Source organism: Myotis yumanensis, unplaced genomic scaffold, assembly GCF_028538775.1.
Source record: "Myotis yumanensis isolate MYYU_CA2020_CCGP unplaced genomic scaffold, mMyoYum1.0.hap1 SCAF_12, whole genome shotgun sequence".
In the NCBI taxonomy this organism is placed as follows: Eukaryota; Metazoa; Chordata; class Mammalia; order Chiroptera; family Vespertilionidae; genus Myotis; species Myotis yumanensis.
Genome location: NW_027223763.1, coordinates 23,883,019 through 23,895,973, shown reverse-complemented (window position 1 = coordinate 23,895,973; position 12,955 = coordinate 23,883,019). Strand labels below are relative to the sequence as shown.

General features: G+C 46.3%; 2 protein-coding genes across 2 annotated transcripts in view; both read right to left on the bottom strand.

Moving 5' to 3' along the window:
- GRIN3A (glutamate ionotropic receptor NMDA type subunit 3A) overlaps nucleotides 1–12,955 on the bottom strand; it is a 142,480-nt gene that overhangs the window by 9,784 nt on the left and 119,741 nt on the right. Inside the window, exons 7-8 of the mRNA XM_070431013.1 lie at nucleotides 3,803–3,967; nucleotides 2,351–2,427 (exon numbers count right to left, since the gene is read on the bottom strand). Coding sequence (XP_070287114.1) covers nucleotides 2,351–2,427; nucleotides 3,803–3,967 — 242 coding nt within the window. The remainder of the gene's footprint in view (nucleotides 1–2,350; nucleotides 2,428–3,802; nucleotides 3,968–12,955) is intronic.
- PPP3R2 (protein phosphatase 3 regulatory subunit B, beta) lies at nucleotides 11,623–12,393 on the bottom strand. Its single transcript, XM_070430100.1, has one exon. The coding sequence runs from the start codon at nucleotides 12,391–12,393 to the stop codon at nucleotides 11,881–11,883; it is 513 nt and encodes a 170-aa protein (XP_070286201.1). The 3' UTR covers nucleotides 11,623–11,880.

The window sequence follows — 12,955 nt, the reverse complement described above, 5'->3', positions numbered from 1 at the left end:
ATGAGTGGAGAGTTGTTTTTTTTTTTTAAATATATTTTTATTAATTTCAGAGAGGAAGGGAGAGGTGATAGAAACATCAATGATGAGAGAGAATCATTGATCGGCTGCCTCATGCACGCCCCACACAGGGGATCGAGCCTGCAACCCAGGCATGTGCCCTGACTGGGAATCAAACAGTGACCTCCTGGTTCATAAGTTGACGCTCAACCACTGGCCACACCGGCCGGGCTTGAGTGGAGATCTTTTAAAGATATATTGTCTCTGAGGAGCAGATAAGGATCAAAAAATTTATAACCTAATTAATCAAGCCCTAGACTTGACTTTAGGCGAGGTTCCTGTGGGTAGGTTGTGTTTTGTATCAAGCCTTTCTCAGCCTAAGAGTGTAATGTGGCCAGTGAGTGAACTGTACTTAACACTAAAAATGAGCCAAACAAGCTTCCACCGAGCAATTGTGGAATGCAGAGGTTCGATACCCACTCCAGTGGTCGGCAAACTGCAGCTCGCGAGCCACATGCGGCTCTTTGGCCCCTTGAGTGTGGCTCTTCCACAAAATACCGACTTCTGCTCATGGGCCACGAAGTTTCAATCGCCTGCACGTGGTATTTTGTGGAAGAGCCACACTCAAGGGGCCAAAGAGCCACATGTGGCTCTCGAGCCGCAGTTTGCTGACCACGGCACTAGGCCATTCAGAACATTGCACGACAGCCGTGGGACCTCAAACACTCGCCGCCTTTGAAAGGTTACAGGTGGGTGTTGGTTACAGGAAGTGTGGACCCAACATAACCCACGAGGACATGTTCTGCCCCAGGGCCTTCTCAGAATGAGGGGTTCCGCAAGAGGATTTGCCAAGAAGAGTGGACAAGTTGAGGGAAAGACACATTTGGTCCTCAATTTAGGCGAAAGAGATGTGTTTAGGATTCGCATCACAGTTGGAGCTGGGCTTCCTGCTTCTATTAGGTTGGAAAACAAATGCCTCGTCATTATGAGATGATGTCTTTGCTGCTGTGCCTTCTGCGTTCCTCCGGTTAAAAATTTATGTCAAAATAATTATAGAAAAAAATGTACGACATAGAACAGCTGTGACCCGTTCCGCCTACAGCTTGTCGCTGACAGGGCCGCAGTAGATGGTACAGGAAGACCACAGACTGAGCGGCAGGGGGGCTGCTCACCGACTGGGAAGAGAGGCTTTAAGAGATGGCAGAAATGATCCTGACAAGCTAGACGCAACCTGGAGAGAAGGGCGCGGCGGCAGTATCAGAGGAGGTTCAAACAAGAAAAACAAATCATGTTTTCCACCCTTGCCTTTCCTTCTGTTAGAGAAGTGTGAGTGTCAGATTTCAAAACTACCCAGAAGGCCTAGCTTTGAGCCCAGGATCTGTCATCGATGACAGAATTGCTGGCAGGTAATGCCCTACACGGAGGCCCCTGGCATATGAATGAACCAGGAACTTAGGCAGCCAAGCCAGGAACCAGACCCAAACGCTTCTGACATCCTTAGCCACCCACCACGAGTGAACAGGCAACAGTTGTTCCCAGGTTGGATGTGGGGAAGGTGTGACGTTTTGATTTTCAAATGTCATCTGTGCATTTAATGCTTGTTAATTCCTGGTAATGAGCTGCTCTTTTCTGGGGAGTTTGGCGTAAGAATGCCAGGAAATGGATGAAGCAGAACATGTCTGCTGCATATTTCAACTCCTGGGAGTGCTAGAATGGAGTGGGGCGTGGAAACATGCCCAAAAGGCAATAGTGTGTGAATTAATTACCTGCAGTTAGTCATGAATTGTGTTATGTGTATTTTGAACACAAGAGCAATTGCTATAATAGCTTTATTTTCAGGGCTTTCCATGTATTATCTCATTTAATTCTTATAGCATCTCTAGGGAGCAGGTACTGTTTTTAACTCAATTTCACATAGGAGGAAACTGAGGCATGGAGAGGCTAAATAACTTGCCCAAGGCCATGCATATTGTAAGTGTCTGAGACGGGATTTGGACAAATATTGTCTATGCTGCCTTCCAGTGTTCATAGATGTGCAGATATGGTTTCTGTCTGTTCTATTTCTATTTGAAACTACATCTTCTTTTACTCGTTATGTTTATCAACAACTTGGTCCTAATCTATCTGAATTATTTATACACTAGAGGCCTGGTGCATGAAATTTGTGCAAGGGGCTCGGCCCTCGCAGCCCCAGCTTCCTCTGGAAGGTTGTCCGGAAGGTTCTTCGGCCCTCCAGTCTAATTAGCATATTACGCTTTTATTATTATAGATAATTTTCCTGTTGAGCACGGAGTCTCAGTTCATCTCTAACCTTTTACATTAACAAATCTGAAGAAACCCAGTCTCTTCTTACCTCTTATCCACACGTTTAGTCTTGAAACGCGGCTGCTTTTCCTCTACGAATGACGTGTTTAGCGCTCTGTGTAATCTCTGGCGGAAAGAACAGAGTCACACACAGAGGTTATTAGAAACACACAGTCAGGGCCAAAGCACTGCCTGAGATTCAACGGTGTATCTCGTCATTACAAGCCTTGGCTTCTGTAAACAAATGTCCAGAGGTGCCCGAAACAGATCAACATTCAGCCCCAAATCTCAAGAGAACAAAAATTCTAAGTCTACTAGTAAGTTATTCTACAAGGAGGGGAAACAAGTAATTTGATAGGAAGCTTAAAAAAGCTCTGGGTTGTAAAAAGGTATGTGATATATAGAAGAGCTGTCGTGACTAAGGTGTGACAAAGGGCCCAGTGCACTTGCTAAAGGTGAGTAAAAAAAAAAAAAAAGTCTGCCCCAGCCATAGGCAGCTGCCTAGGTTGCTGTGTACCTAGGTAAGTGTTACACAGCTGGGAGAACAGCAGCCAGAAGCTGGTTGGCATTCTGGGCCTGGTTCATACCAACTCTGTTGTTAACTATACCAGGATGCCTGCATAAAAAAAAAAAATAAAAAAAAGAAGAAGTCTGAACTCCCCAGCAGCTAAAACAAAGAAGGAAAGAGCACTTGAGAACAAAACTGATCTGTGGAGTTCTCTTTTTTAAAAAATATGTCTTTATTGATTTTAGAGAGAGGAAGGGAGAGCGGTAGAGAGATGCAAACATTGATGAGAGAGCCCCCACCAGGGACTGAGCCCGCAACCAGGGCACATGCTTTGATTGGGAATCGAACCGGTGACCTCTGGTTCATGGGTTGACCCTCAACTGCTGAGCCACACCAGGCAGACCAGAGTTCTCCTTAAGAGGCCAAATATTTCCCAGGATGAAGGTAGGAAAACAGTGTTCAAGTGTAACCAAGCCAGTGATAGTTACCTACCTAGAAAAAAAAAAAAAAGTACTGTGACAACAAGGTGGTCAGCAAAACAGATGAATGGGGCAAAAGTGGCCCCATTTTCTGTACCATTGAAAATGCAGAGAGAACCAGGGCCGGTGGGCTCAAAGGGAATCAGGGACTTCAAGCTCATTTAATGGGTTTCAATTTTGGCATGAAAAGAATCTGTAGGGAAAAAAACCTTTCACAGCATCTCCTCAGATTGCTACTATTTAAGTGAAACCAGGTTTAAAAAAACCCAATTCTATTGCTTCCATTGTGAGCAGCAGTGGAGGGTTATAGAAAAGGAAGGGGCTTTATGGGAGAGCTTAATTTAAGGGGAAAGTGAATGAATGGGATGGAGGAGACTGCCCTGTACACTGAGGGTGTCTACACCAGCTCAGTTGGTAACGTGTCACTGTCGGTCTGAATTGGGGCTCTGGATCCTCCCACTACTGGAAATCCTGACGGTTGGGAGCATCGGAGCAAGAGGCCCGCGGCACTCACCTGACTGGTGTGGAGCCAGTACTGCAGCCTCGACTTGTTCTTGATTCGTGGTAGCAGCAGCCTGTACACGATGTGCTCACCAATGGCTGTCAAGATGGACAGACCCAACCCGGCGCAGAGCAGCACGAAGAGCCCAGAGAAGTGCTTGATGCCCATCTGCAAAGTCTGGGGCAGAACAGAAAGGAGAGGCCATGGGTGTGATGCTCCATTTGCACCCACACTTGTTCGTTCGTGGATGCAGATTCTTTTTCTCCTAGACCCCGAGGATGCGGAGTCTGTCCCCCCTGCGTGCCCTGTGGACCCCATTTCCACTGCACTTGAAAGCAGTCCAGCCAGGGTGGAGCGCAGGTCCTGGGGTCCCGCTCACACATAGTCCTGTTGTATGAATGGCCCTGGACTTGTGCAGAGGCCCTGAGTCTGAACCATGCGACAGCCTCTACAGAGGCAGTGAGAGAGAGTCCGAGGGATGAAACAACTTAATATATTAAAACAGTGAATAGTTATCAAGAAAAGAACCTCTCTCAGAGACATAGAGTGAATAGGTTTCAGGGGGAAAAGATGATGAATTCAAAAATTTTGAAATTTAGCTCTGTCAGGAAACATGAAGATCAACTAATTCCATGTACTAATTTTACAGATGCAGAGAAGTGAGATAAATTGAGCCAGATCCCCAGATTAGTCAGCCACGGAGGAGAAATTGAAGCCACCTAATGTTTGTTGATTGCTTACTCTTTTGCCCAGAGATAGGCATTATAACTGCAATTTATAGTTGAGGAAACTGAGGTCCCTGCAGGTTTTAGGTGACAGAGTTGGTCTGCAAGTCCAAGTTTGTTTTGCTCCGAAGCCTGGGCTCTGCTCCCGTTCCAGCAACCACAGTGCCAATAACTACATGTGGCCGCACTTGGCTAGGCGATTTACATGTGCTACCTAAGGGGACCCTCCCAAGTTCTCTACGACACAGGTATTATTCCGTCACTGACATCGACGGCAAGAGTCAGTCATGCAGGCGGATGGACCTTGGATAGGTTGAGTGCCTTCTGCGTGCCAGGCACTCTTCCAAGTCCCAGGGGATGGAGACAGGAGGGTTTTGTCCTTGCCTTTAATCAGCCTGAGTCTGGGGAGGAAGCAAACCTGTATAGCCTGTGATACCTGATCCACACCCCCTGGGCTCTGTGGAGAAGCTGACTCAGGAGGTAAGAGAGGCAGACAGGGAGGCTCGGGTGGAAAAGTACCCGTTCTAAGCTTATGGTGGTGGAAACAAAGAAGGAAAGGTGTGACCTTCTGGCACAGTGATGCAGGGGGTTGTGAAACGGACTGTGACTTAGGGGTAGGGTGCAAGAGGCATGCATCGTGAGGGAGGGCAAGCCCTGGGATGCCTGGGTGTCAGCCCTTTGCTGGAGGTCTTTGGTCATCATCATCATCATCATCATCATCATCATCAATATTTACTTAACACTTTATATGTGGAAGGCATGGTTCTGAGCTCTTTATCAGTGCAGCAACTTGTTTAATATTCATAACGACCTATCAGGTGGGTCCTGTTATCTCCATCTTATCGGCGAGGAAATTTAGGAACAAACGAGTGAAGTAACTTGTTCAAGGGCGCAGAACTAGGAAAGGTTAGAGCTGGAGTTTGAACCCAGGCAGTCTGGCTCCAGAGCCTCACTCTTTTTTTTTTTTTTTTAAGTTTTTATTGATTTTTAGAGAGAGAGAGGAAGGGAGAGAGATAGAAACATCAACATCAACCTGCTGCCTCCTGCATGCTCCTTACTGGGGATCGAGCTCAAAACTCGGGCATGTGCCCTGACCTGGAGTCGAACCAGCAACTTCTGGGTGCATGGGACAACACTCCACCAGTGAGCCACACCAGCCGGCCAGAGCCTACCCTCTTAAACAACTCATTTGACTGATGTGGGTGAGCCTCCCATCCTCTTGAAGAGATTTCCCTTTCTTTCATTTCCCCCACCTCCACTCCCAGTCCGGGAGAAACTGCCAGTCAGGCACGGTTCAGGCATGGCTAGGCCTCCTGGGTATTCCAGGAAGTGTATCTAGGGGGCAGGGTTCAGGGGCAGAGCTTGGAGACCTCAGGCTTTGGTGGAGCCTGGGCCACAGATCTGGTTTCCTCCATGACGCTAGTTCAGGCTGTGGCTCAGGCTCTAAGATTGCTGGTGAACTAATGACTACAGGTGAGCAGGGACACAGCAGGTCCAGATCCAGGAGGCTGAGACACAGGCAGGAAGAGTGGGCCGACCACCCGAGGATGCCAGCGGAAGCCAGCCCTAGGGAGAGGAATGCTGGGCCCCAGCAGGGCTCTGTGAGGAGGCGTACGGGCCCGAGGGCTACACAGGTACTGGAGCTTTCCTGGGATGTCTTTCTACAGGTGGTGTCCATTGTATAACTTCATCTCTGGAAAGTATATGCAAATGTGTTTGGAAATAGCTTTTGGCCTGCACCTGTCGTAATGGATACAGGAACTAGCCATCACAGAAGGGCTCAGTGTGCTATTACTGCTACGGATGAAGAGCAAACTGCGGCAATTCACTTTGGACTTGAACATCATCAACCATTCAGCAAAACACTGAACAGACTGGCACTGCTTTCTGAGAAGGCGCTGCCAAGATGAAGAAGAAAAGTGTAACATACAGTGAGTCATCTCGCCTTTAAACACACAGCTTCCCTCTGTGTGTCCTTGTGCAGCCAATAGTCTCATTTTCCTCTTACCACCTCAGTAACAAAGAGGCTGTTTCAGCTTATTTTATACCTTTCTTCCTTTCAATTTCTGTTGTTTACACCCACACACTAATGGACAAATAGAAGTGGTTACTTTTAAAAACTGGGCATCTAATATGTGGACCGGATACCACATACGTGTAGTATGATCTTCTAATCATCCCGTTAAGTTAAATACTATTATCCCCATTTCACAGTCGAGGAAACTGAGGCTCATAGAGATTAATGACCTAACCCACTATCACACGGCTAACGAATGGGGAGCCAGGCTGTGGATCCAGGTCTGTCTGTGGCCAAAGCCCATGCTGCCTTTCAAACGAACACCATTGACAGATCCCTGGCCATCTGAGCTCTGTCTATTCCCTCTAACAACTCGCAGACATTTTTATTCAAAACTCACCATCTGAATTGAAAACCCGCAGTAACCTGCCTGTGAGCGCCACCGGAAATGTTTACATTGTGTCTGAGCCTGAGTGTGCGATGCACAGCTGCAGCCGCAGTTCGGTCGCTCATCCCCAAGGACCAGGGTGAATGCGCTGTACTTTTCCAGCCGAGCCTCCCCTTCTGCCTCTCTTACTCTTCGTGCACCTGCCCCCTCCTCCCCCGCCCTCCCCTCTCCTGCCGTCCCAGGAGAATTTGTTTTCAAATAAGGTGGGACCGACTCAACTTGACGTATATCACTGGTCGGAGGAAGGAGGAGGAGAGGAACAATGAATATTCAATGTCAGATCTTTCAAATAAAGTTCAGTGATGGAGACAAAACGATGATTGCAGTTGTGACATGAGAAGAAACATCACATTCAGAGACGCGGTAACAGCCCAGCCTCAGGCTGTCGAGAGCTGCATGATGAGAGTGAAGAAATGCAAACTAAAGTGTGTTTTTTATTTTCTTCATTGCTTCACCTACAGCTTCAGCTGATCACTCACAGTCCACACTCCCAAGGGCCGAGGACAGAAGACTGTCCCAGGATTCAGCCAGGGACAGATCTCAGTCATTGATGGCTCCCCTCTGTCCTTCCAAGCTCACTCCGGCCCACCCAATCTCACTGAACTGTTTAATCAATAAGTAACCATTCCCCAAATTGCAATGGGTGGGGTTACCAGGTCAGATGCTGCAACTGTTTTGACTTGGGGTGTACCACAGCCACTGTTGACAGCCCTTCCCAGTGTTGCTGGCGATGCCCCAGTCACGGATGCTCACTCCTCCAATAACCCTGCTCTATAATTAACCCTGTTTTCAATATTCTCCCTTGTATTTTTCCAATTGGTGAGGCTAGTTTTCAATGCTTGTTTTCCCCATCTCCTTTTGTCTGAATCATATTTATATCGTTTGCCCAATTACGCATTTCGGAAAAGTTTGAAAAAAGCTATTAACCCCTTTCCTAACATATTGGTGTTTCTCCATTTTTAAATTTCCCTGTTAGCTTTTATTATTAGACAGTGGCTTGAAATGTGATACAGCTGTGTTTGTGTTATGTGAACTCTTCTGTTGTTGCAGTTGTTAAAAAATACCATTTGTTGGGATAAATGTTTGATGACCAGTTGTTTTATTTTTGAAAAGAATGACCACGCCAGTCCACCTAGAGCTCTTGTCCTGAAGAGTGGAGCATGTTAGTTTCTCCAGTGGGGAGATTTCAGCCCACACTTCAGAGGTAATTTAGCCAAGAAAAGGCCACCCCACCAGGTAATTTTGATTTTTAAGAAATCTTCCGTTTTTTGAAGATTTTGGCAAATAAAATATTTGTGAGGATAAACACCATGTAAAACTAACAGTGCAACAATTTATTTGTGGGTCAGATTTAGCCTCTGAGCTGTTAGATTGAATCTGTTGATCTATATGGCTTTACTGCTGCTAGTGTCCTTTCAATGTTATGGTGTTTCATTTGAAAAAGACCTCTCCTTTTCAAGTCATGCAAAATAGATAGAACAAGGTAGCCAGAATAACTACCTACTCTACATGCTAACAGAGAGGATCAAAAGCATAAGTGAAGAATGGAGTTTGTAATTAAAAAAAGAAAATCCCTCGAAGGTTTTTCCTTGAGAATTCTTCTAAAGCATGATAAACTTAGAGGATAAACCAACTGCTCTGGGTCCATATTTTGTTCTGTGTTTCAAAAGAAGTGTCTAGTGGTTTGGGGATTGCAACATATGGTAGAGAGCAGACACAGGCGGTTAATACAGGATTCATGAGGACATATTGTTACTGATCTCTATAGACTCAAAGGATGCTGGTTGCTGTTAGCAGTTTAATCTAAATACTGTCACTATTTTTTAAGATGCGATGAAGGCGGAAAATGATTTAAGACTGCCTTGCCAATATGTGTGTGTGTGTTTTTTCAATGCATACCAAAGAGGTGGGACCTCCTTGACAAGCTGTTCACCGCTTTTGAGAAAACTGAGGCTTGAGCTCAGTGATAAGACCATCAGAAATAATTTGAGGTAGTAAATACAGGCACCACCAAAATAGGAGATAATGCAGTGAGGTTGGAAAAGCTCTGCATTTGTGGCCAGAAAGGCTGGTTCAAGTCCTTGCTTTGCCACTAACCAGCTGGGAGACCCTGGAGAAGATTCTAGATCTCTCTACAGCATCATCTGTAAAACTGAGAGATGGCACTCACCTCATAGTGTTGCTCTGAGGATTATATGATACAACAAATGTAACTATCTTGGACAGTGGTTCAGTGAATGTTAACTACTTATTCCACCTGCCCCCCCAAATATTGTACAGATTTTGTTGGCAACCAGCAACAGGGAGAAAAGTTAAAGCATTCTAACTTGGAAGTAAATATGGCCTTCCTTCCCCCAAAGCCACATCAAGCCAGATCTTCCCAGTTGCTGAAGCTAGAAACAGCTTCTCAGTTCAAGGTTCATGCCTCACAGCCTTGGGTAACCATAGTAAGTAGATGGATCGAGCTATTGGTTTAATTCCAGCTACTCTTGAGCTGAAATACTTCTACTCCTATTAAATGTGAAAATGCAATCCACATGTTTCAAACCCTTGGTCATGATTTTAAAATTTCCGTATTTTACCGTGCACATATCAGAGTATATAAATAATGTCTCTTTTAGAGGTTATCCTGGCCGGCATTACATATACCCAGAGATTTCTAGATGCATCCTGAGGGGGCTGCGGCCTGGGAAAGGGAAAGATGGTTTCTGTTGCCCACGGAGTTGATTAAAAGGTGCTCAGGCAAGAGAAATATATGCGTCCCTGTTGCTACAATGGGACGTTAAACATCTGTCAAAGACACCTGAACACCACAAGGACATGAAAACTGTTCACCGGACACTGGATGTGTACAGATATTCCCCATATTTAAATCCGTGAGCCCTGGCTGGGTAGCTCAGTTGGTTAGATTGTTATCTGATAAGCCAAGGTGGCCGGTTTGATCCCCAGTCAGGGCACAGACAAGAATCAACCAATAGACCTGGTTGGTGTTGCTCAGTAGTTACAGCCTTGGCCCTTAAGGGTCTTGGGTTTGATTTCCAGTCAAGGGCATGAGTTGCAAGTTCGATCCCCAGTTTGGTCAGGGCGCGTGCAGGAGGCAACCAATCGATGTGTCTCTCTCACATTGATGTTTCTTCCTCTCTCTCTCTCTCTCTCTCTCTCTCTCTCTCTCTCTTCCTCCTCCTCCTCCTCCTCTTCCTCCTCCCTCTCTCCTTTCCACTCTCTGTAAAGATCAATGGAAAAAATATCCTCGGGTGAGAATTAACAACAGCAACAACAACAACAAATTGACCAATGAATGCATAAATAAGTGGAACAACAAATTAATATGTGCCTTTATTTTGCAATCTATGTGCTATTATTTTGTATGTATATATTTTTATTTTGCAAAAATGGCATTATATTAGAACTCATTCTGTTTCCTACTTTTTTCCACTAAGGTCTATGCTTCTAAAATCCACTATACATTGTGCTTTTAAAATTCAAAACTGTTGGTATATGTACATGATTTCCCATGTTTTAGCATCTTTCTGTTACTATATAAATATAATTCATTTTTCAAAGTTGTAGCCTCCATATTTTCTCTATCTACTCTCTCATTGTGGAGCTCTAGGTTGTCTCTTAACTCTTTACCAACCAATAACTTTTATGTGTTCTTATAGTTAAGTGCAAGAAAAAAATGTTTGTCCATCCATTTGTCCATCAGTTGTTGATCATCATCTCCGTACAAGAGTGTAAATGCTGTATGATAGGCCATGCATGTATGTAAATATTGCCGATTTGTTCTCCAGGATGGTGGTGAACAGATTACAGTCCTACCAGCAATATACAGATTCCTACATCTCCCAAATCTGGCATTATCCAGCTTTTAATTTTTACTCTTTTAATAATCGATACATCATTCTTAATTTGCATTTCTTATCATAAATTTGTTAATTTAGAGGATTACCTTTTCAATTAATTGCCTATTCATTAGTCTTTTTTAAAATTGAGGTTGATCTATATTTTTTGCCAGTAGTTCTTTGTAAATTTAAATATTAATCCCTAAAGGGTTTTAGATAAAATGAATATCTTTTATCTGTAAATGGAATACGAACTTTGTCATTAATGTTTATTGCTAAAAAAATTAATAAATCCCTAATTCTAATATAATCCAATTTATAATTTTTGCCTTGTGGTTTGTACTTTAAGAGTTCCTTTACTATCCTTACAGGCAAAGGCTTATCTGTATACTCTTTTTCTACTTACTTTATATTTCACATTTTTTTCCCTATAGAGTCTAACTTTGCATATAATCCTATTAATATCTCTCTCAAATCAATAAAAAAGAAGTCAATAAGTGAAAATTTAAAAAATACATACAAAGTAAAGGCAAAGATATATATATATACACATATATTTCTTCTTCTTTAAAATATATTTTTATTGATTTCAGAGAGAGGAAGGGAGGGGGAGAGAGAAAATAATGGCTGCCTCCTGCACGCCCCCTACTGGGCAGAGAGCCCACATCCCCAGCATGAGCCCTGACGCGAATGGAACTGGTGACCTCCTGGTGCAGGGGACGACGCTCAACCAACGGACCACACTGGCTGGGCTTTTTTCCTTATTTATTTTTTAAAACTTTTAAAGTTCATCTCCACTCTTTACAGTTTGGTCTCCAAATCAAAACGAAGACAAAGACATTTATCAAAGCCATTTCCTCCTCTTTCCCCACCAGGCTCCTTCAGGTGTCCCCCTCGAATCACGGTGAGAAGAATTATTAACGACACTGAGTTGGTTATGAGGTTGGTGTCAGAAAAGGCGGCTTTACAAAGAGCAATACTTCCAAGGGCGTGTTGAGCTGACCTTGAAAGAGATAGCGACGTCAAGGTCACCGCTGGGTGGCGCTCTTCCCCAAGGCTCACACCTCCACCACCAGCTGCTTGTGGACCTCCAGGTCCCCCACGGCGGCTTTGAACTCCTCGAAGGAGAGTCTCCCGTCGCCGTCCCTGTCCAGGATGATGATGGTTTTGTCCACGACCTGCTGCAGCTCCGAGTCCTGCAAGTTGCTCCCCACCATCATCTTCAGCACCTGGAAGAGCTCCCCGTTGGAAATGTAGCCGTCCCTGTCCATGTCGTAGATGCTGAAAGCGAACCGCAGCTTCTGCTCCTCGTCCCCCCGGACGCTGAACTGGGAGGTGCCCACGATGAACTCCTCGAAGTCCACCTTGCCGTCGCCGTCGGCGTCGAAGACCTCGAACACTCGCTGCGCCAACGGGTTGCTCCACAGGCCGGGCAGGGACAGGAGCTCGTTCGCGCTCAGGGCGCCCGAGGAGTCCACGTCCAGCTTCCTGAACCTCTTGCTCAGCCTCTTAATCTCCTCTTGGTCAAAGCGGGAGCACATCTCCTCGGGGTAGCTGGCCTCATTCCCCATCGTGGGCGCCGGGCCGGCTCGCAGCGGGGCGGGGGCGGTGGGCGCCCGGCTCCTGCGGGGGACCGTTGGGCCGAGGGAGGGTGGGGGGCTGGGGGGAGGGGGGTGGCTCCCGGGATTCCACCCCCAGACCAGGGAATGGGCGGCGCTGGGGACGGGGCGGGGCGGGGCGAGGAGGGGCTGGCGAGAGCGGAGGGAGTGGAGGAGGGGAGACGGGCCGGAGGGGGAGCCTGCGGGGTGGAGGAGGTGGAGAGACAGGAGGGGAAGAGGCTGAGAGCGGGGCTGCCCTCCCCTCCTCCTGCTCTCCGCCCTCGTAGGTTTCCGCGATCGCCCCGTCCTCCGGCTATTACCTCATTTCCTCACGTCCTCACTTTCCCTTCTTTCCTTGCACAATAAGCTGCGAGGGGCAGGGGCTGCGTTGGTGCCATCGCCGGCCCGGGACAGGGCCTGGCGTACAGCGTGCCCTCCGTGAATGTGTGCGGATGGCAGAGTGAACTGCAGCCAAGGGCTCCTTCTGCTTCCTTATTTCACAGGCCTCGTGTAAGGACCAGGTGAGGTAACACCA